The sequence below is a fragment of the Suricata suricatta genome, chromosome 12 (assembly GCF_006229205.1).
Source record: "Suricata suricatta isolate VVHF042 chromosome 12, meerkat_22Aug2017_6uvM2_HiC, whole genome shotgun sequence".
NCBI classification, from domain to species: domain Eukaryota; kingdom Metazoa; phylum Chordata; class Mammalia; order Carnivora; family Herpestidae; genus Suricata; species Suricata suricatta.
This window is the reverse complement of record NC_043711.1, coordinates 25582938-25607498: the sequence shown is the minus strand read 5'-3', so window position 1 is coordinate 25607498 and position 24561 is coordinate 25582938. Positions and strand designations below refer to the sequence as shown.

The 24561-nt window shown below is 42.4% G+C and overlaps 1 protein-coding gene across 5 annotated transcripts in view; it reads right to left on the bottom strand.

The window, feature by feature from the left end:
- Positions 1 to 24248, bottom strand: part of PXK (PX domain containing serine/threonine kinase like) — a 50215-nt gene extending 25967 nt beyond the window's left edge. For 4 of the 5 annotated variants that reach the window (XM_029918761.1, XM_029918762.1, XM_029918763.1 and 1 more), the window contains exons 1-8: positions 24203 to 24248; positions 22326 to 22373; positions 13618 to 13804; positions 6713 to 6790; positions 6104 to 6177; positions 5469 to 5543; positions 1563 to 1667; positions 902 to 1003 (exon numbers count right to left, since the gene is read on the bottom strand). In XM_029918761.1, coding sequence (XP_029774621.1) covers positions 902 to 1003; positions 1563 to 1667; positions 5469 to 5543; positions 6104 to 6177; positions 6713 to 6790; positions 13618 to 13756 — 573 coding nt within the window. In that variant the 5' untranslated portion in view covers positions 13757 to 13804; positions 22326 to 22373; positions 24203 to 24248. Of the gene's footprint in view, positions 1 to 901; positions 1004 to 1562; positions 1668 to 5468; positions 5544 to 6103; positions 6178 to 6712; positions 6791 to 13617; positions 13805 to 22325; positions 22374 to 24202 lie in introns of those variants that run through there. The other variant, XM_029918760.1, reaches the window with a different exon arrangement.
- Positions 24249 to 24561: the final 313 nt, after the last annotated feature.

The window sequence follows — 24561 nt, the reverse complement described above, 5'->3', positions numbered from 1 at the left end:
CAAAGGTTTTGTGAACTAAAGCAGTGCTAGCCAAAGGGGGTGCCGAGGGCGATCTACTGCGGACTGGAAGAAAATGCTAGAACTTCTCTCTTTGATTTATTTATTTATTTATCATTCATTCATTCATTCATTCATTCATTCATTCTTGAGAGACAGTGCGCACATGTGTCAGCAGGGTAGGGGCAGAGAGAGGGAGGGAGATAGAGAATCCCAAGCAGGTTCCGTACTGTCAGCACAGAGACTGACACAGGGTTCAGATTCACAAACTGTGAGATCATGACCTGAGCCAAAATCAAGAGTCGGACCACTCAGCCACCCAGGCACCACTTTAACTTCTCCTTCTATTTGTTTTGTTTTTAATCTCCTTCTTTCCTAACTTATAATGTACAACATATATTAGTAGTAGTGTCCACATATAATAGTTAAATCTATGTAACATTGGCGGGGGAGTGGCGGGCGGGGGTTATGTTTAAATTGTTTTCACTGATAGGGTTGCACAATCCAAGGAGCCTGGAGCACTGATGTAGAAAGAAAATGGGAAAGGCTTTTCATGCCAGTTACACTTCTGCAAGGGAGCCATACAGTTACATACTGACGTAACAAAATCAACAATCTTGGCACAAAGATAAAGATCCACCAAACATAACACAAAAGTTGGTATCTGCACTGTAAAGTCTTAATCAGACACTAAATTCTAATGGCTAAGCTTTTGGAATTTTCTAGATCTAAACCGCTTAGTCTCAAATATTGGCTTTTTGGGATAAAATAGGACAATGCCATCAGTTTATAAGTGATCAGACAACTTAAACTATTTTGGATATTGCCTAAGAACTTTCCAAGAGAATACCCTAACCTGAAGGAAATTCCAATGCAATTTAAACAAACATTGAATACCTCTTACCTCTAATATTTGCCGCCCATATGTTTTTATTTGCTGGAGTTCAAGGCCCTGGATCTTCTTAGGGTTGCAGTACTTCTTTAGGAACGGGTCTTTTGGTTTTGCCTTTGGAAAAGAACGAAGCACACGTGGGAAAGCAGCACAGGTTTGCATCCTGCGCACGCCTCCTGGAGCAGGCAGGGGTCTGAGCGGCTGGGGGCACCAGGCAAGGTCAGCTCGCAGGAGGTGGGTTTTTAAAACACAAGGGTCTGAATACTTATAGAAGGAGGCTGGCCTGGGTTCCATCCCTTCTCTAGTCCAGTGAAGATGTGCCAGGTCTTGACCTTGGCAGATCCCACGGTCTTGTTTTCCAACTTTCCTGAGATAGTGCAGTATTGCTTTATGAAGGGAAAGGCACAAACCTCAAAAGTGACTTAAGAGAGCAGCCTCCTAGGTAATGGACATAATCATTAGATGTTCAACCTTCTTCCATTTGGGGAAAGGAATGCTCTTTAACCAGACTAAGTAGTTTTACTGCTAAAATTAAAATAAATTCCAAATAAAATCAAAATTAAAATAAAGCCCCCAGGGCCTAGCTTCTGGAAACTTAGGGGTCGAATATCAATGACAGGTTGTGAAGGGACTTGAAAACGTCCTTATGACCATGAACTTGTACCACAAGTACCTTGTAGATCAGGTCCTTCAAAGTTCCTTTTTCATTAAACATCCTAATAAGCAATGCTGAGGATTCGTTAGCTGTGGCAAAGGTGACCCGATAGATATAAGGGTGCTGCCAAAACAAGAAAGAAATTCACATTTATTTGCATCAGTGTCTAGGTCCTTTGAGGTCCAGAATCGAGTTACATAGAGTCAAGTACCATTTCATTTTTTTTAAGTAGTTTATTGTCAAATTGGTTTCCATATAACACCCAGTGCTCTTCCCCACAAGTGCCCCCCTCCATCACCACCACCTCTTTTCCACCCTCCCCCTTCCCCTTCAACCCTCAGATCGTTTTCAGTATTCAATAGTCTCTCAAATTTTGCGTCCCTCTCTCTCCCGAACTCTTTACCTCTTCCCCTCCCTCTGGTCCCCCATTAGGTTTCTCCTGTTCTTGTGTTAGACCTATGAGTGTAAACATACGATCTGTCCTTCTCCGCCTGACGTATTTCGCTTAGCATGACACCCTTGAGGTCCATCCACTTTGCTATGAATGGCCAGATTTCATTCTTCCTCATTGCCATGTAGTACTCCATTGTGTATATATACCACATCTTCTTGATCCACTCATTGGGTGATGGACATTTAGGCTCTTTCCATGTTTTGGCTATTGTTGACAGTGCCGCTATGAACATTGGGGTACATGTGCCCCTTTGCATCAGCACTTCTGCATCCCTTGGGTAAATCCCTAGCAGTGCTATCACTGGGTCATAGGGGAGTTCTACTGATAGTTTTTTGAGGAACCTCCACACTGTTTTCCAGAGCGGCTGCACCAGTTTACATTCCCATTAAGTACCATTTCAGTTGTGTAGTTGCATATAAATGTGGGGATGTCCCCTAACATGCGGCATTTTCTTCTCAGATGATCAAGTAGTACGTTGCTCTTTTTTTTTTAATGTATATTTATTTGGAGAGGGGCAGAGAGAGAAGGAGAGTGAAAATCCCAAGCAGGCTCTCTGCTGTCAGCGTGGAGCCTGATGCAGCTTGATCTGACCCCAAGCTGGAAGCAAGAGTTGGACACTTAACCAACTGAGCCACCTGGGCATCCCAGCACCTGGTTCTTCAGATGAGAGAAGGAACATAAAGGGAGGTGGCTAACCAGCACAGTGAGCTCTACACGTGAAGGTACCTGCACATTCTCAGAACAAAGTGTGGAAGAAAGGGAAAATCTGAGTTTTGGGGACAGGGGTTTTAATGTTCTGCCTCTGTCAACTCATAAAGAACAAAGCCAAATCCTAGAACAGCCATGTGAGGACCGGGGTGAATGTGACTTCATTCACAGCTTTGCCTAACATTTCACACTACTATTTGGTGCCACGCCAGGGAATGTAAAAGCCAGAAAACAAGCAAAAGCAGCATCCTTTGGCATCGTAAGCCCTTGTCCAAAGCAGCCAGCAAGAATCTTCTGATCCTTCTACTGGAGTGTGCAACAGGACAATTCACAGGGTCTTCCTAAGATGGGGACATTGACGCCAACCAAGTGGGGTGAAGAGTGAGACAAATTATTTAACAACTGAAAGGAAAGTCCTTATATGACCTAGAATTCTGGTTACATGAACCAACTGGCTTCACACAGATATTACAATATCCATCAGCTCAAAGGAATACCATGAAAATTTAAACCCATGGGAGCTGAGCTGTTTAAGGATTTGAGAGGCAGGGGTTGAGTGGGTTGGGGATGGAAGGGTGTGTCCAGGAAAATACAGTAATTGATCATGAAGTTTCTCCTGATCATCATATCAAAAGGTTGCTGTTGACACTGTAACAGCTTTATTGAAATATAACTCATCTACCATTAAAATTCTATTTACAGTGTATAATTCAATGGTTTTCAGTATTTTCAGAACTGTACAAACTACCACACAATCTAATTTTAGAACATTTTCATCATGCCAAAAAGGAACCCAATGAATGAAATAAAAATCCTTGCATCCATACTGATATAAATAGACGAAAAGGGGAGAATAGGAAGCTCTTCCTTACCGTAGAATGCCAACTGATAAACATAAGAAGAATGATGGAGTTGGAAAATCTCAATGAGGCTAAAACTAGTGGGTTTGATAAGAACAGGATATTTATACAGTCTCAAAATATCGCTCCTATTAATTCTTATTTATCTTATGAAAATAATTAAGGATGGGTACAAATGTTTAGCCTGAACTCTTCATTGTGGCTTTTGTTTTTTTAATAAAAACAAAAAACTGGAAGTGGTCCAAATATCTAGTAGAAGATTAGCTGAATAAATTGAGGTAAAGCCAATGATAATTCTATGGAGCCAGTAATAATGGTGTTATACTATATTTATTCAACATAAAAGATGTGCATGATATACTATTAGCCAAAAGATCAGGTTTTAAGATAATATGGATATAATTTTTCAAAAATAACCATATAAAACTCTAGAAAAGCAACAACTACACTTTTTGGTTCAAATTTCTGGTTGGCTGGGATTACAAGTTGAGTTTTATTTTCTTATTTTTGCTTTTTCATATTTTCAGATTTTCTATAATTTTAACATCTACCACTTATTGGTACTACCTTCTTTTTATTTATTTATTTATTTTTAAATGTTTTATTTATTTTTGATACAGAGGGAGATAAAGCATGAGAGGGGGAGGGGCAGAGAGAGAAGGAGACACAGAACTGGAAGCAGGCTCCAGGCTCTGAGCTAGCTGTCAGCACAGAGCCCGACGCGGGGCTCTCGAACCCACGGACGTGAGATCTGACCTGAGCGGAAGCCGGAGGCTTAACCGACTGAGCCACCCAGGTGCCCCTACTACCTTCTTTTTAAAAACTACAACCATTCAAAGAAATTTGGAGGGGCACCTGGGTGGCTGTCGGTTAAGCATCTGACTTTGGCTCAAGTTATGATCTTACAGTTCATGGGTTCAAACCCTGCGTCAGGCTCTGAGCTGTCAGCACAGAGCCTGAAACCTGCTTTGGATTCTGTGTCTGCATCTCTCCCTCTGTCCCTCTCCTGTTTGCAGTCCTGCACGCATGCTGGCTTGCTCGCGCTCTCTCAAAAAAATAAATAAACATTGAAAACCAAAATTTAAAAAAAAAAGAAATTTGGAATTGAATGCTGAGAGCCTGTGTCACACAACCAATCACACTCAAAGGCCACAGCATTTTTCTTGGCTACACAGCACACTTCCCTGAAAGCTGGGTTTTGCTAGTTTGACAAGATGCTCTATCTTCAAAAACGAACTTGCCAACCCAACTGGACAGGCCAGCATAATTGTGCTCATGAATGACTCATTCTAGGGTCCTACATCTTCATGCAGATCACAGATAAAGAACATCGATACTAACTCAATTTTTTGGCCACATTAGTCTTTTCCTGAAGACTTTCTGCATATATTCTGAAATATATTGATGTCATTCTTTCCACTAAAGGCCTTGGATCAGAATTGTCTATTAGCATAAATGATGCCAGGCACTCCTGAAGGCAAACTAGCTGGCTTGTGAGAATAATGACACAGACAGCCAAAGAGCTCTTGTGCCTCCCCAGTCTACCGAAATCTGTATTAGTTCTGTTTTCTCAGGCTAGAAACAGGTCTTTCAATTCCATTGATATAAACATCCTCATCCAAGAAAAAAGTGGATGCTTCCTACTCTGACATTTGTTTAAAACACACATAAGCATTTAAATTATCTGTTTCATGGGCTGTGTAGATGTCATGAATGCCAATTAAATGGCCTCTGAATTATGGGAATAGCTCGGAACAATTTCACTCTGAACTAAAATCCACTCTACCTCTCCATTCCGTTGAGCCTACAGAGTATTTCCAACTTGTCTGTCCATAGTCCCCTACAAGAAAACACTGTGAATCTGTCATCAGCTTCTAGAATAATAGAAGAGCTTGTACTCACCAAACAGGAAGGCAGGAGTTTTATTAGACACTGAAAATCTTTATCTGACAGATACTTGTCGGGACCAAGGTCAGCCTGAAAACATGGGGGGAAATATTAGAGTGTTGTCTTAGTAATCAAAAGAAAAATTCCTTGTCAATCTTTCCCTTTTTTTCATTTGCCCAAATATATGACTGTAAACCAAAGATAAAAACCACGCTGAGTCTTGCTGCCTCATGACTTTCCTGGAGAGGTAGAATATAAACATATAAGTACCGGGGTTTAACTACACTCTTATCAAATTCCATTAACCAAATCACTGGAACTCCCAAAGTGAGAGATAACACAAAATAATGCCAAGTATATCTTCCTTAAAACACACTGCAAAATGGCCAATCCTAAAGACGTTCCAGAAATATCTTAAGCTGTTCCTGTTTCTTTCCAGTTGTTTACTAGTTGATCAGATAATATCACATCCATATAACCAAACGAATAAACAAAATGACTCAAAATGACTCTCCTTTGTTGTGGGACTGAAGAGGCTGTACACATCATTCAGAAGCCCAGTACAATCTCTTAATTCTCTTGTCCAATATCTGCTTTCATAAACCAAGCCAAAGTCCCTGAAATGAGACTAACGCAAAAAACCAGCTTACCCAGCTTAACACTAGCCGTTCCTTTGGCTGATTTTTAATCTTCATCAAGAAATATTTCTTCCTTATCCTCCAACCTGCCATAAAAGCAGAGATGTATTTATAGCATATAATTTTTACACCAACAGAAATATCATCAACTAAAGAATTAATAATAAAAATTAAGTTTGGTAATATTATCCATAGTAACACAGGCAGCAGTAAAATGACCACTTAGTAATGTTGACACAGGAAAGACTGTTCTTAAGAAAAACAAAACAAAACAAAAAGCCAAAAATCCCACAAAAAAACCCACCAAGAACAACTGCAAAGGAACTTCTCTATTCATGGGAACAGGAAAACAGAACTTCAGTTAAGGTGTAGTGAGAGGCAGACAATAAATGAATGAGGGCCCTAAAAGTACACAGTACTACCCTCCAAACCTTCAGAGGCGCATTACCCAAGACTCATGAAGTATAAAAGTTCTGGGCAGCGCCTCCAAGCAGTAGGAAGGCAAAAAGAAAAAGAAATCACCTGCATTTAAGCGCTTTCTTGGGATACAGAAAGGAAAGTGTGACAAGAGTCCAGTTCTGTGACCTGTTTTAACAGACTAGACGCGCGCCAGTTTCTCACCTATGTCTTTCAAGGGTTCCACCACCTCCCACTTTGGTTCTGATCGGAAGAACATGGAGACTTGCTGTAGGGCAATCTCTGCAAAGACAGTAGAAACTCATCAGGCAAACCTATCAGGAAAGTACCATATGCTTCAGATCTTAGTCTCACAAATGAAGTCCTTATGGTCTATAACCTTCTTAAAAAACTTAATAAAAAAAAACCCCACAGATATAACTGCAATGTACGATTCTAGATTGGATCCTGGAACAGAAGAAGGACATTAGTGGAAAAACTAGTGAAATATGAATAGAATCTGTAGCTAATAGTAACGCGCCAATGTTGATTTCTTAGTTTTGAGAAAATGTGCCATGATCATGTAAGATGCTAACATTAGGGGAAATTTGGTGGAAACTCTTTATGCCCTGTAAGTCTAAATTATTTCAAAGTGAAAAGTTTATTAAAAAGAGTAATTATTAATGATGTAAAAAATACATATATATTTTTTAAATTGAATGATCTAAACTATGTGAACTAGTCGGCATAAGCCAGGAATTCATGATGTGCACCAGGCCACAACCCAAGCACAAAATTCAAAATGTGTTCTGAGGTCAGCTCAGAACAGTCTTTATGTTGCTCCAAGTGATGTTTATCCTGTCTTCATTCCTCAGGGAATTATAGCTTTCACCAACAAAGAAGCGATTAGCCTTAAATATATATTGGAAATAAAAGCCAGTGTTTTAGAAAAACATCCATGTACAGCAACAACACAGTTCTGTTGTGGGAAGTTACCCACCTTACCCCGTTTACTGGAAAAATAATTCATCCTTCCTTTTGTGTTATTTATCTTAAGAATGTTTCCCGCTTTTAAGAAGACAATGAAAAGAGGAAGTTCTTTAAAGTTCATGTATTAAGAAATTATCAGAATAACTGTGCCTTTCTACATTTCCTGCAAAAAGCAACATCTGTAATTTGCTGTTCTCCCTCAATGCAATGAGAAAATGAGGTTGCTCGAGATTCCTGAAAGCAAACAGCAATCCTGTAAATTCACTGTGGAATTTCACCTCTGCATAGCATGAATGACATTCCAGGCAGACTGGGGAGGAATGAGAGATTCGGCAAAAATGCTCTCCATATGTCAGAATGACCTAGTTGGAATTACCATGCCAAGCGCTTGGCAAACAATGTCATTTTGATATATTTTCCAGCACATTATGAGTTAAGAGATTCAGGGAAGAAAACAATCGACTATTGGTTTACTGACTTGATATATAAAGTGTTGATGCTATCCACACAGAAGAACACACGAGATGACCAAATACAAAACTGAATCCACCTAGACTTGTTCCAACTCCCCCAAAGCGACGGAGGGATTGGGTTTGGCAGAAGCAAATGAAATTTTCATAATCAACACTGGGGCCTCTGTACATCCTCTATTAATGACAAAAAATGTCCTAAACATTTCTAAAACAACTTAAATGTAAACAATCATAAAAATAACTTCAATATAACTTAAAAAGATATTGTTTTCAGTGAAAATCATTATCAACTTTGAGAAGGGTCATGAAAAATAATTTTCTGAATGCAGTACAATGTCACTCTAAGAGACTGTAAAAAAACTGTCCATTCACAACCAACAGTCCCTCATAATTTCCTACAAAATCCTTATTCAACATTTATCGTATGCTACTACGTACCACATGTTGTTCTAGGAATGGGGAAAACAGCTGTCAGCAAACAGAATGTGCTGGATTTGTTACTGATAAATTGAGGACTGGGAAACAGATTTTTTTTTACCTTAGAGAATCAGGAAATTGTAGAAAGGACATTTTCTTTCCCTGGAACTATGACTTACTATGAAGCAAATCACATGACTACTACACTTCCAATATGAATCCACTTCCTCCCCAGATTCAGGCAACACACTTGAATCCTAAGCATCAACTCCTCTGCTTAGAAGCATTTACTGGCACACCATTTCCTAACTAAATCAAGGCCAAACTTCTAAATCTACTGTTAACTCACCTCTGGCTTTAACTTATCTTTCTATCCTCACCCCTCCATGACAACTGGTCCCTAGATTTGCCTGCCTTGACCCCCTGAAGACAGGCCTGACCCCACCCCTCTGCATTTTCCATTCCTGTCCTTCAAAGGTCAGCCCAAACCTGCTGCTCCCCTAGCCAGGTCTCCCCGGGCCCTCCATCCTCTGTCCATTCCCAGAGCCACATGTGTCCTTCTCCTATGGGATTCACCCATGACTGTCCTGAGGTATGGCTACTCTCTTAAACTGGACCGTGAACTCTGGCTGGAAGGCTATATCTTAATCTGGGCAAAAGCCCACAGCCACATGGAAGTATTTTTTTTCTCTCCTGGAGCAATAGCCCTTGCCTCTGGCCTGGTGAACTTCTAATTATCCTTAGATCTCCTCGTAGGTTATCAACTTTTCTAGAAGCCTTCCTCCTCCTTCAGATCTGGATCATCTGCGCCTCTACCCCCACCGTCAAGGTGCTGCTCGAGGTCTACTCTGCCACAGCCTTCACCTGTCAATCTCCCTGCCGAAGTGCTTGGGGCGGGGTTAGGGGACTATGTTTTCCTCAATGCTGTATTTGTAGCATCTGACACAGAGTTGGCACTCAATAAATAGTTGATGAAGCAAGAACTAAAGGTTCAATATGTGTTTGACGGATGTGGACGCTCTCTCCCACTAGACCATGAAATCCATGAAAGGAAAGGCATCTGCTCTCTTATTTTGAACACTGACTGACACATGCATGCTCAGGAAATGCTGATAAACCAGCCCCAGGCAGGAAATGCAAAGCAATGTCTTTCGGTCCATCCTGTGCTTCCCCCAGAGCTCTGACTTCTTGGCTCCGAATGTACCAGTGCCCCCACTCTGTGCAGACCTTGAGCTCCTAGACCCCAGCCCCACGATGATTACAGCCTCCTGCAGCCGGGCAGCTGGGCTCCAGATCCCAGATCTACTTCAGCAGGGGGTGCTGCGGGGGTCTGCACAGCGGACTGCGGCCTACAACCTCCCATCCTGCTCTTGTTGTGAACACAGTCCACACCCCCACTTGAGCCCATGACTAACTGACCTACTCACAGGGCTCCTGGGTAGAAGAGGGCCTGTCCACTCTCCTTTCCCTTCCTCTGGTTTTACAGATCAGGACCTGAGGCTCACAGAGGACAAATGCTGCAGATGACAAAGCTGTCACCAGGACTGAAGCTCCTCGTCTCTGGTACAAGTGACTTCTGCATGGACATTAAAAATCCCCTATTCTGAGGGGGTCTGACGTCTGAAGTGGGAAGACGGCTTCAGTGCACTGAGGCTTTAAAAAAAAATTTTTTTAATGTTTATTTTTGAGAGAAAGAAAGCATGAGCAGGGAAGGGGCAGAGAGAGAGGGAGACACAGAATTCAGAGCAGGTTCCAGGCGCCCGATATGCGACTCGAACTCACAAACCGTGAGATCATGACCTGAGCTGAAGTCAGATGCTTAACCGACTAAGCCACCCAGACTGAGGTTTTGAAATGACAGAAGCATCTTGTTAGTAAGATGAATAAGGTGAGGTTTGTGTGGGGTGCGGCATGTGTGTGTGTTTTCCAATACAAGTGCCTCGTGCCTGAGAGACTCCTGTTTTCCCTGTATGATGGCTGGCCCTCAATTAGACTTGGTAACAACACAAATGGACACCTTTGGAATTTACGTAAAAATTTGCAACAGGGGGCACCTGGGTGGCTCAGATGGTTAAGTGTGCAATTTTGGCTCAGGTCACAATTCATGGGTTCAAGCCCTGAATCAGGCTCTGCAAGACAGGGTGGATCATGCTTGGGATTCTTTCTTTCCCTCACTCTCTGCCTCTCACTGCCTCACACTTTCTCTGTGAAAAATAAACAAACTTAAAAAAAAAAACTGAAACAAAATACAAATGGACACCTCATAACTCCCTCACAGAGCACCAAGGATCTGTATTTCCCTGGTCATCTGGAGAACACCAAGAAAAGAAAGAAAAGGTCAGCAATCCCAGGCTGGAGACTCAGGGAGAGGGGGCAGCTGCTGGAGCCCTGAAGCTCCTAGTTACCCATCACCTGGACACTGGGGTGGCATCACAGTCCCCCTTCCAAAAAGACATCTTCAACCTCAGAGCAAAAGATAGAAAGAGTGGCCTTGGTGACTTTGGCCACATGAGTGCAGCATTCACATTCTGAAGTGGAGCGGGGTGGTGACCACAGGCCATTTGGAAACGGAGAAGAGGTAGGGACATTACCCAGATGAAATGGGGAAGTGGCCCTGCTTTGAGTGGTGCCACGCGGTGGAGGTACGCATGTGCCCTCGGGAACCACAGGCCACGCTTCGAGGTTCAGGAAGCCTGGACCAGTCCACCTGGCTTTCCAGGGACTGAGGAGGCTGCCTGGGCTTCCCTTTCCTGAGGCTGTTCATGAGTCAGCCTAGAGGCCAGACAAGTTCTGGTGGCTTCACTCAAAAGGGGCAATAAATCAGCATGCACTGAAAACAGCGGCCATCCCCTACTGTTTCACTGTAGGACTGTGCCCTCCGAATAGCAGCGCCTTCCTGAGCACTTGGGTTCTGGTGGGGTCTCCAGCAGCCTTGTTACGCTTCTGCCCACATTTGCTTGGGACTCCTGACTATCTGCTGCGCAGGGAGAGAGTGGAAAGATCAAGAACAATAGGAGCATGTGAGTGGCACAGCTGGAGGAAATACAGTGATCAGATCAACTTCCAGGGGAAAAGCGGCATTTTAACTGGAAAACGCTCAGACGTCTTACACTTGTACGCTCATACAAATGTGCAACCCGAGGTAAGGCCTTTCCTCTCGGGTGATCTCTCATCTATGAAATGGAAGGCTTAGTCTTGATATGCCTGCTCCAAATCTTTTCTAGCTGTGACCCAGGTAATTCAGCGCACTCCCAGCACAAGTTCCCTGCTCACGGGGAGTGCATTTTCCTTGCACCTGCGTCCCCGACAGCTGGGCCACCACCTGGCACCCGGCGCAGGCGGCGCAGACAGTGAGGGTCTGTGGAACGAAGGGCATCAGCATGTACGCACTGCACCTTGACGCTTGCCCTCAGGAGCACAGTAGCAGCCACACCCAGGAACCAAGGAGATGAACCAATGAACAGGGCTAGGTTAAGGCTGATGTGATAGAGGCCAATCCAGACGGCTCACGGTCTGACAATCTGGGGAACGATCAAGGTGAAGCATGGTGACTGAGAGCCATGAGGGATGCCACTCTGGAAGAATCTGAGCTGTTCTGAGAGCCCCATCCTGTGAGGTCTTTTCTCCTGTATGAACCCAAAACAACTCAGGGGAAAATAAAAGCCTTATAATAACTTAATGTTCAGTTTTGTAACTTAAAGTAAATGTGGTTTGAACTCAACTTTCTGTCACTTGGTTGCATTCTAGAAAGGCATTTTTCTTACCTTTGCGGGTACTTCCATTGGAAGAAAGGAGGTACCTCAGAGGCTTCTCAGACTTTAATGTACATGCAAATAACCTAGGGACCTTGTTAAAATCAGATCCTGATACGTAGGTTTGGCATGAGGCCTGAATTCAGCATTTCTGACAAGCTCCCAGTGATGTCAATGTTGTGGGTCAGAGGACCACACTGTGAGTAGCAGGGCCTAAGGGCTGTGGTTTTCAAACCCACCTACATATTGGAATCTCTTGGGAAGCTTTCCAAACTAGGAGCCCCCCATCCATACAGATTTTGACTTAATTGGCATGAGTGCAGCTTAGGCATTGGGATTTTTTTTAAAGCTCCCTCGGTTGAGTCTATTATGCAGACCAGTTTGGTACCTGACAGGCAGCCCTCTATTTCCCTCTCTCTGAAACAGGAATAAAAGTCCCTCCTTCTAATTACTTCCAAAGCAGTGTCTTGAGGGTCTGAAATGTAATGTGTGAACAATCTATTCTCTTAGCAAGGAAATCAGCTTATTAAAAATATCCGGAGTTCCTTTGAGACTCTAAGCATGGGTCAGCTTTGACAGCTCAGCCAAATTCTAGTTTCTGGCTCGGTTCTACAACAGTTTTCATGGTCTCTTCAAGGCCACACCAGGGTACACTGAATATTTAATCACTCCTGCTGACGACAGGCTTAGGTTATTGACGTTAACTAACTTGTGTGTAACTGGCACCCTTTCCACCTCAGTCTCCTGGTACACCCAGGGAAACTTTGGAAGAGCTCCTTAGGCTTGGCACTGAGTGGGTCTCTGGGAGCAACTGGGAAGACACAGAGAGGATCCTTCTGAACCACTCAGTTTAAAGTAATTCCCAGATAGGGTGCCTGACTAGGTGGCTCAGTGCGTTAAGCAACTGACTTCAGCTCAGGTCATGATCTCATGGTTCATGGGCTCGAGCGCTGCATCGGGCTCTGTGCTGACCACGTGAAACCTGCTCGGGATCCTCTGTCTCCTTCTCTCTGACCCTCCCTTACTTGGGCACACTCTCTCTCAAAATAAAATAAATAAACTTAAAAAAAAAAATAAAGTAATTCCAAGAAAAACCAGACATGCTATATGCTGTAAGTACAAAAAAGGAGCCAAATTAAAAATCAAATTAAGATTACAGTATAGGGTACTGTGGATTACTTACTTTCTGTTCTGTCAGGGAAGATAAAGACAAGACTCTAAGTACACACACACACACACACACACACACACACACACACACAATAACTTCTCTTTCATATTCTTCTGTGCTGATATTGCAAACATTTTAGAACTAATTATTTTCTTCTTATACTCTTACAGTAAATTACAATCAGGCAAGTATTAGTAAAGGAATACGCCCTATAACAAATGTTCACATGTCCCCGATTGGAAGGAGAGCTTCTCCCATGTGTCTTCTCCAGAAAAGAGCCGTGCCTCTTTAGTCATGCAGCCGTAGCTCAGAGCCCCCTTTGCTTACCAGTGTAGTTGGCGGAATAGTTGTTTGGATCTAAAAACTTCTTAACCAGCTCACAATTAGACAGGATATGATTTGTGGTGATAACGTTGAGATAGTTCTGAAGACCTTTCTGTCTCTCAGCTATGAATTCACGATCCATGTTGCCAATCAATTTTTTGGGAGGAAGAGGTAGACTTAGGCCTGCAATCTTCAATTAAAAGAGAAAAAGTATTATATTCATGTCATCCCCAAAGAAGATGCAATATCAGAATCCTGAGCTGCCATATTTCATTAAGAGGTGCCCTAATTTCAGTGGTATGATAAAAATGTGAAAAACTGCAACCGAGAATTGATAAGATGCTACATGAAGCACAGCAACTTTAATTTTTTTTTAAATGTGTTTTTCTTTTTGCCAAACTTATACATGAACGTAATTTCAAGAGTCAAATAGTCTTTTTTATTAGGAGCAGCCCCCTTCCTCCCACAAACAGCTCTGCAGCCGGGTGACCCGGCCATTCCCCACTCCGAACAGAGCCACGTCCGATTCTCTCAGCCCATCTTTTTGGCACAGGGGAACGTTCACTAGGAACTGATTTTCATTTTTAGGCATTATCTCTTAATTTCCAATTATGGATTAAGTTCTCTTTCACAATCCTGATCTCAACCCACGTGCAACCTATTCCGAATCCCTCCAATATAGTTCTAATTTTTACTTAGTGCAATATTCCTGCTAACGTTAGGTTAAATGATATTCACCTCTGAGCCAGAGTCAAGCTTACTATTCCTTTTTATCAACTGGTCTTTTCTGTTTGTTGGTTGGTTGGTTTTAGTTTTCTATTTAACTCCAAACTCTCCACCTAAGCATCTTTCCAACATACTCAGATACAAAAATGCATCAATTCATCTTCTTGAGGAGTCCTGCTCCAGGCAGGACTGGTGGCCCCCACACCTGCTACAGAGCTGGCATCCTGGGACATCATGGTAGGGATGCTTTTGCCTTTCTCCTGTGAACCCCATTCCTATATCCACACCTTCTTTTTTTGTAGAGAATCGCTGATTTTTGGTGGAGATACCCTTCGTCAGCTTCCTAAAAACAAAGCTGCAGAGGTCAATTTTTTTGGAAAAGTTGCATGTATAACTGTCTTTATTCTACCGTCATGATGGATTGATAGAGAACCTTGATGTGGAATCCAAAGTTGGAAATATCTGTTCTTCAGGATTTGTAAGAACGACTTCATTGTCTTCTAGAGTCCAGGCCTGCTGTTAGCAGTAGATTTTTGCTTCCATTTTTGCTTTGTTCTGTTTTGCTGGAAGCTTTGAGGCTTTTCTCTTTGAGTTTGTGACAGGCATGTGCCTCTCTGCAGGTCTGTTTCCAGCCTCTGTGCTGAGTACACAGCCCTTTCTATCTGGAAACTAATTATCCTTACATTCTTTGGTATCTTCTTGTATGAGGTCATTATTTCTTCCCCTCCAAGCCCTTTGCTTTCTTTTTCTGGAACAGTGTCAGACATTCTGGACTGGTCCTCTATTCTTATCTTTTCTCTCCTATTTTCCACCTTTGTTAAACTTTTTTTTCCTACTGAACAAATTTTCTGAGATATTTACTTTATCTTTCAGCTCTTCTAAAGAGTTCTCATTTCTATTATCTTTTTAAAGTACTCTTTCTATTTTTTAATTAAAAAATTTTTTAACATTTTTTTTTGAGAGAGAGAAAGACAGATCATGAGCAAGAGGCGGGCAGAGAGAGACACAAACACAGAATCAGAAGCAGGTTCCAGGCTCCGAGCCATCAGCACAGAACCCGAAGTGGGGTTTGAACCCACAAACTGTGAGATCATGACCTGAGCCAAAGTCGGACACTCAGCCAACTGAGCCACCCAGGCACCCCTTATGTACTCTTTTTTAAATAGCATCCTAAATATAATGCAATTTCTTATCTCTCTAAGATTATAAAGATAATTTTTTCCTGAAGTGGCTGTAATGTTCCTCTTCCTGTATATATTCATTCTGCTTCTGAAAGGCTTTTTTTGTTGTTCTTCCATTTGTTTCCATTGTTATCTTTTTGTTAAAAGCATTCATTAAGAATCTGGTGGTCCTGGGCTGCCTGTTCATACTGAAGAGCACAGCAACAAAAGCTGACTAGCAGGGCTCAGGGAGTGGTTGGGGCTTACCTGCTGTGGGCTTTATTAGCTCATGACCTCAGCTGTTTCATTAGGAGAACCTGTGATCTCAGTAGCTTTAGCTCTTTTGTCTTATGTTGGTCACACCCACCTTCTTAGGCTGGGTAGAGCCCCTCCTCCCAAATCTTCCAATGACCTGCCTGAGGGGGGTCTAGGTCTGACCAGCAATGTTCTGGGAGCTGAAAGGAAGAAGGTTCTTGGAAGGGGGCAACGTTGGGGATGAGAGGCAGTGTAATTATTTTCAACTGTCTAATGGTCTACTCTTTCCAGATAATAAACTTCCAATCTTCTGATGGAGGGAGAAGAGCAGGTGTAAGCTGCTAGATGGGGAAGGGGATCTGGGGATCTGTTTCCTAAACATACTCTCAACTCCTGATTCCAGCCTGACCTTGCCCCAAACTGGAGGCAGCACTTTGTGCTAACCTTTTGGAGGGTCTGTGGTGTAAAACTGAGAGACAATGAGGTTATCCACCCTCCGCCCAGCTCAGAATTCTGCCTTCCCAGATCTACTTAATTAGCTCTCATCTTCTGGATTTTCAGCTTCAAATGTTTTGCTGCAGTTTTATCCTCTGCTATTCTGTTTGTCCTTGAGGGAGTGTGTGTATGTGTGTATAAGATCAACTTACTGTTGTTTCAGAGTGGTTTCGGAAGGAAGGAAAATTAAATACAGGTGCTAAATCTATCATTTCCAGGTCACTTAAAACTTTATAAGTCTATTTTTTATTTTACGTTTTAATGTTTATTTTTGAGAGACAGAACATGCAAGTGGGGAGGGGCAGAGAGAGACAGAGAAAGAAAGAGAGAGAGGGAGGGAGACACAGAATCCGAAGCAGGCCCAGGACTCTGAGCTGTTAGCACAAAGCCTGATGCAGAGCTCGAACTCATGAACCATGAGATCATGACCTGAGCTGAAGTCAGACACTTAGCCAACTGAGCCACCCAGGTACCCTATTAAGTCTATTTTTTAAACCTAAAAACCAAAGCATTTCAGGTTGGTTTCTTAATTTAATGATCAAAATCACTTTCAAACAGCAGTGGTATTCTACACTTGTGTGTAGATTAGAGCAACCCAAGTGACATGCATATTGATTGAGGGGAAAGTCTAGAGAAGAGTGTCTTGAATTCAGACAAGGATGCAGTGTAAACCACACATGTGGGCAAACCTAACTTAGCCTGCTCCACTCTCTTTTTTTAAACAACAGTGAAGACCTTGAACTTGATATTGGACAAGATGACAAGGTTGGCTGACAATCCTAAATTGCCTATTTCTCCAACATAATTATGAAAATGTTTCAGATCATACTTAGAATGAATTTTCTATCATGACATAATTAACTGCCAGATAAGACACATAAATTTCAGGTCATTTTCTTCATTCATACAACTCGGCTTTACCTAATAGCAGTTTCTTTATTAAAGCATACTTAGAAGAAAGCACATCACTCAGCTGGTACACATCCAAGTAAACCACCTTATTATTACTGTTGTTATTATTTTTGTTCCAGAGCATTGAGTAATATGGAGCAATCAAAAGTACTACTAAAAACATAACTTTCTCTTTTAAAAACTTTTATTAATTTGCAGAATATAATCTCAATAGTGTGTGAGTGCGTGCGTGCGTGTGTGTGTGTGTGTGTGTAAGCCAGGGATATGGATTATACATGCTCAAAAAACTATTGAAAAGGAGTTCCACTACGGCCTTGAGAACAGCTAACTCTGAGAGTGGGCTGGTCAACAAATGCCTTCTATTCTATGAAATGTTTACATTTCTCATTTACTATTTTTTTCAATTAAAAAAAGAAACATTCTTGCTTATCAATCTGATCATTTACACAGCAAGGATTCTTAACAATAACCAGGAACCAATATCAGCCCCTTTGCTGGCACTGCCTGCCCAACAGCAGATCCAGCTGAATCCCACGTGACTCAGAATGGAAAGAGTCACATCTGACATCATTGGATTCAAACTCCAAAAGGGTTCATTCACGGTGGGGATATGAGGAGTTTGTAAGGTATTTGTTTTGAACTTTGTGGCCTTCAAGCTCCCACCAATCTATCTGTCCAAGCTTCATTTCACTTTATGAAAATGTACTGATCTGCCCCCAACATCCCATCAGCCCTTCCAAATCATCAGGTGAAGCAAAGTGCTCTTTGCCAACAGCTGCAATCAAAGTATCCCTGCTATGCCAGGCTGCTGGAGAGACTGGAGGTTTTTCCTGCTCTGCCTTAAGATCTCACAATACGTATTACAAGTATTAGAAGTATACAATATGTGTGTTACTTTAAAATCTTGCCTTTTAAAAAAGATTAGCATTCAAGAGACACTTACTTTGTCTTTCAGCTTTCTCCCAGGATTTCTAAAATGCTTGACAAATACAGAATATAAAATTTAGAAGTCCAATGACTCATTAGAAGGGAGGGAAAGAGAGGCGCCTGGGGAGCTCAGTCGGTTGAGCATCTGACTCTTGATATCAGCTCAGGTCATAATCCCAGAATTATGGGATTGAGCGCTGCATCTGGCTCCATGCTGGGCAAAGAGCCTCCTTAGGATTCTCTCTCTTTCCCTCCTCAGCCACTCTCCCCTGCATATGCTCTCTCTAAAATAGAAAAATAAAAAAGGGAGGGAAAGAGAATCTAGCACAGAGAGTAACTGAGTCAGTAATGATTTCCTACACACCTCCATGTTGATAGCTTCAAGCCATGACACTTCACCATTCCATTTTCAATAGCCTTCCTCTTTAACGTGCCCTATGGATTCCATTCCTGAGTTTCTTGCATATGGGGAAGAGAACAAGAAAGCCAGTGGAGGGGCACCTGGGTGGCTCAGTTGGTTGAACATCCAACTCTTTATTTCAGCTTAGGTCATGATCTCACAGTTCGTGGGTTTGAGTCCTCTGTTGGGCTCTGTGCTAGTAGCACGGAACCTGCTTGGGATCCTCTCTCTCTGTCTCTCCCCTGCTTTGTGCTCTCTCTTTCAAAATAAATAAAGGAAGGAAGGGAGGGAGGCAGGCAGTGGAGAAGTCCCCAAAGTTCCATCTTTAACACCTGCCAAGTGGCAAGGTGAAGGGGTAATGATCACCAAAGCGAAGTCTAGAGCCCATAATCTGACCCATGCTAGTAGAAGCCTCCAAATTACATGACAAACTATGTAGCAAGTTTAAGAAAACTAGCTTTTGTCTGGAGGAGTGACATTCAAACTTTGAATCTGTCAATTTCTCACTTTCATTATCAGATCTCAGTTGTCTGAAAACTGCCTTCAATCATATTCCAGTGAGTATGCTAGGGAGTTCTGAGCTGTCAACAGACCCTTAACTTGTCCAATCCCCCCCATTCCCTCCACTGGGGAACACAGTAGGGTCTCTCCCTCTCCTATGGTCAACAGTGGGAAGTAAAACTCAAGTCACAAAACATTCATGCTACCACAGACCTGAGAAGTTGTCTGGTTCAACCCCTTGTTTCAGATGGGGAAAAGTGAGGATGGAGAGGGAACTGACCCAAGGTCTCTCTGCCACAAGGAGCAGAGTCTGGACTCCTTCCCAATCTGGGCTCGGTTCCCATCCTTTCAACTCCTGCTCCTTTCCTTTATGTTGTTGTGTGTAGTTTCCCTAGACGGTTACTAATTCGATGTTGCCTTTCAAAGAAGCTAGTGAGGGGCGCCTGGGTGGCTCAGTGGGTTAAGCATCCAGCTCTTGATTTCGACTCAAGTCATGATCTCTCGGTTCATGAGTTTTAGCCCCATGTTGGGCCCTGTGCTGACAGCGCAGAGCCTGCTGGGATTCTCTCTCCCTCCCTCTCTCTCTCTCTCTCTCTCTCTCTCTCTCTGCCTCTCCCCTGTGGGATTGCGCACTCTCTCTCTTTTGCTTTCAAAAATAAACATTAAAAAAATAAAGAAGTGATTCTTCTTCACTGTTACCACAAAATACACTCACTATAAAAAGTTGGAGAAATGTAGCTTTTTGTTGTTGTTGTTGTTTATATAGCTTTCAAGCTTACATGAGCTTGTTTTTAGAGAACTTGGAAAGTACAAAACAGTATAAAGAGCCAGAAAAAAACCATAGACCATAATCCTGCCACCTGGGGATCACCATTGTTAATGGCTTGGCATACTTCTCTCCAATCCTTTTTTCTAAACACTTCATGTAATTATATTATATTGCATGTATAATTTTACCTTCTGCTTTTTTTCATTTTGGCATTTTTCCTATTGGAGTCAGACAACTCCAAATATGTGTATTATATTTCTCTTTCTTCAGCAGGAACTCATTTATCTGTCAGAAAGGTAATCAGACACTAAAAATCACGGTCATGGTTTTATTCTGTGGCTTTTAGAGTCTTTTTGGTCTGTTTTATGAAGGTTGTTTTGAAATGTTTTCTTGCTGGAAAGCTGTGTGTACTTTCTTCTGTTTGTTTACTTGGATCTAGAAAAACCTCCCACTGAAATGATATCTGGCCATACCCTGTCCAGCATAAGCCAACATCAATACACGTGGATATTTGCATTTGAAATAAAATGCACACTGAAAGTGCCTATTTTAAAAGGGAAAATAATACTGAAGCAAAAATAAAACTCCATTATATTAAAAAGGCCGTAAGTGAATAGTCATAGGGATTCAACCTTACTCCCCTAAGCAAGGAGGTAGAACCCTTTCCTCGAACCTCCATTTTTGGGGGCTGGGCCTCAGCAATTTCAATTTCAGAAACCTTCCTCCCATAAGACTTACTCAGGTCCTGGCTGGATGACACTGTACAAAGATCACTGGGCAAAGGTTCACTTGTGCCTCGTGGTGAAAACACAGAGTAGGCCCAAAGTTAACTCCCAAATGCTCATGCCAGGGTGGATATGTCACATGAAAATGTCCGGAGAGAGAGAAAATCCACTGCTAGAATAAACTGCATTTTGTGCCTCATCTACAATGTCATCACAGCCCAGCTTTTGTCTAAGTGGAAAGGATATGCTATAAAAATCCATAAATGAAACCAATTAGACCCATCAATGAGGAGAATTTGATTTCTGCCAATATTTTTATCTGGAGATTTAAATTGGTCAGACAATAATTAAAATTTAAAAAGACAACATTTGGCAAATGCATGACCATCTGTCGATTACATAAGGGTCTGCCGACACTCAGGCCAATTCTATCAGAAAGAAAGTTAGGCATTCATGTTTTTAGCAGGGCTGTAAATAATGGTTAAGTTTGGATATTACATATGCTACTTTTGAGAGTCTTATCCATGACCACCCCTTTTGAAGGAAAGGAAGCATTTTGCTCCCTGCCAGCCTGCAGTCTGCCTGACTTTTGTGGACAGGATCAGAGGTCACTTGGAATAATATGTGAAGGCACGTTCACCGATGAAGGGAGCAGTGCTTCACCTCCTCCTGGCTGAGCTGGTCACAAGCCACGCTCTGCCTCAGGTTTTACGCTGCCCATCAAATCTGAGATACGACACAAGCCCAGTGGTCCGCAGTAACCCATGGCCCTGGAAGACCAATCTGCTGAATGGGTGCTATTGCCACTACTTACTATGGTGCTTAAACCCCTCAAGGACCCTTCAAGAACATCTATTTCCAGAAAGACTCTGCTGTTCGTCTGTCCATTATGGCCGCCAAATTGAGGACATTAAAAAAAATTTTTTTTTAGGTTTTTTATTTATTTTTGAGAGACACAGAGAGAGACAGTGTGAACAGGGAAGGGTCAGAGAGAGAGCGGGGGACACAGGATCTAAAATAGGCTCCAGGCTCTGAGCTAGCTGTCGGCACAGGGCCCGATGCGGGGCTCAAACCCATGAACCGTGAGATCATGACCTGAGCTGAAGCTGGACACTCAACTGACTGAGCCACCCAGGTGCCCCCAAATTGGGGACATTTAAATCAGAGGGATTTAGAAATACATATTTAAGAGAAAAAAAGTTACGGGGTGCCTGGGTGGCTCAGCTGGTTAAGCTTCCAACTCTTGATTTCAGCTCAGGTCATGATCTTGCGGTTCATGGGACCGAGCCCCAAGTTCAGCTCTGCTCTGATAGCACAGAGCCTGATTGGGATTCTCTCTCTCTCTCCCTTCCCCACCCCACCCCACCCCCATTCATGCTCTTTATCTCTCACAGTAAATAAACTTCTAAAAAAGAGAGAGAGAGAAAGAAAAGTTACATTGAAAAAGACTGAGTCTCTAGTTACTGATGAGTAACGATTTGCAACGGACTCTGCAGCCCAGTCCAGTGGAGAGTCTGAGACAGCCCCAGCTGTAAGTGAACACGCCCAGCAATCCAGTCAGTGACTCCTGATCTGTGCAGAGGAGATGATACACAGCATCCCTTGACTGGTAAGGATGTAGTTTTGCACAAAGGTACTCACTTGCAAGATGACTATTATAAATCATATGTTTGTTCCCAAAAGTTTATATTTAAAGCCACACATCATCTGTTTAAAGTATAAGTCTATCTCCTCTGCCAGGGAAATTGGCTAATTTCTTGTTCCTGATATTGTCGTTTCCAACTAATTTCCAGGACACCCCAAGCAATGAACGTGTGTCATTAGTGTTTTCGAATATTTACCTGTAAGCTGTTGTTCAGCAAATCAAAGTCACTGTATCTCCTAACAATCTGTAAGACAAGACAGTGGTGTTTTCACTCAGCAAAGACCATCTCTTTTCATTTCCTTATTTAATATGTATTGACATTCTACAGCTCAGGCACTTGCACTAAGGTCATAGGGCTTATACCTGGTGCTTAACTTGCTTCACTCAACAGGCCCAGAAAACAGAACTAGCAACACCCAGAGTTGGCCGGGCCATACAAACTGGTTAGTGCCAGTCAAACACGCAAGATGCCAACAGGTAAGAGAGAATGATGATGATATTTAAAGGAATATCTTTCCCGTCAACCAGGCACCTGGAAAGATGAATTAGCGATTTACCCAAAAATGTTTTACTGAACATGAAAGCAAAGTAAAAGGAAATGGACAGCTTTGGAGCCATTTTATCTCTGCCCTGGATAAAACTTCCCCCAGTTAAGGTCCCACCATTCTAGAGACAGGACTGCACCTGCAGGCAGAGAGGCCAGACATCCCCCAGGTTCCCTGGATTCCCCTCCGGGCAGACAGTCCACCTTCCATGTCTACACATTCTTTCTTAATTATGCCAATGCCACTGATTAGGCCAGACTCAAATTCCACTCGAACTTCAGTCTCTGGGCAAGGAAATTATTTTGCTTTTGAATGGTATGACTTCACCTTTTATTGCTGATTCTCAAATGAATTACCTTATCATTAGGACTCCACCCTCAGAGAAACTCCTGCAGTAGGTCCAGGGTGGGGCCCAAGAGTCTACATTTTTGTTAAGTATCCCAAGGATTCTAAGCACTGTATATAAGAACCCCGCATCGAAGACTGATTTTTCTGGTAGGTCAATGCTGTCCCCCTGCTTGTCAAATATACACCAGAGGGTTAAATACAAGGCCATCCCTAATAAAGGCAAAGGAGCAAAAGTTAGCACAGTGGTTAATCACAGGGAATATGCAAATTCCAGGCCTGTTCCGTCACTGATTTGAGTGTGACCTTGGACTAGTTACTTACCTCTTGAATGTAAAATGGGGTAATACAATCGTATAGAACTGTTTTTAAGGGTTAAGTGAATTGTTGTGCCTGAACCAGTGCCTAGCAGCAAATGCTCAATGGATGTTAAATAGTGTAACAATTCCAACAAAAAGTGGTTTGTAATATCAGGTGAAGGAAAGACCAAGTGTGGGCCACTGTGGCCCAAGACTGCTTAGGGTGAGAGAGGAGTTCAAGCTTGAAGGCAGCCCAGAAATGGCTGTTTCAGAAGTCAGCTCCCCTCTGAACGTCACCCGACACAGGAAGGACCTCAGGATCGAAGCAGGACATTTTGTCTTTCCGAGGCCACCCCTGAGGAGAACCTGGGGCTGTAAGGTGACCCTCACCGACTATAGACCTACAGGGTGGAAGTGGCTCCAGCATTTGCCCATGAGCAGACTGGGAGTCCATGAAATCCTGTGCCCAAGCTGCACCCCAGCCAGAGGGCCAGTCGCCTTTCTACCAGAGGGACCTACCCCTCACCTTCCCCACACAGAGGCTGCTGGGGAGGAGGTGTGAATTCCTGAGAACAAAACCAGTAATCAAACAAAGCAAAACAAAACAAAACAAAACCAGTAACCTGCCTACTATCTATGTATCCTACTCTGGGTCAAACTGGGGAACAAATTCATAGATAGTCTCTATGGGAACATCACACACAAATTAAACCAAACAGTTGGGAACAGAAAAGCCTTTTATATTATAATACATATTCTTATATCTAAAAGAAACAGGATTCATACCTACCATCTTTCGTTTCTTCCAGGTTTTTAAATGCCCCATGTCAGGCTTTTTAAACATATAAACATTTTTCTAATGACAAAAAACCAAAAATGCTTACCTGCCAGCTGTTTTCTACAGAAATTCCTCTTTGCACCCGAATGATATATTCCTAAAAAAGAAGGAGGGAAGAGCCTAAGTTATAAAACACTGAATCAAAAGATCAAAAATATAAGTGAAAATATCAGATAAAGTACACTTCAGAAAAATGAAAATTACTAGAGACAGAGAAGGATATTACATCAAGATAAAACAGTTATCCACCAGTAAGATACAGAAATCTTAACTGTCAATGTACCCCAAACCAGGGCTGGTACAAACCAATGGAATAGAAAAAAGAAATAGACAAATCAATGAATATAGTTGGAGACTTCAATACCCCCTCTCAGCAACTGATAGCACAATTAGAGAGAAAACCAG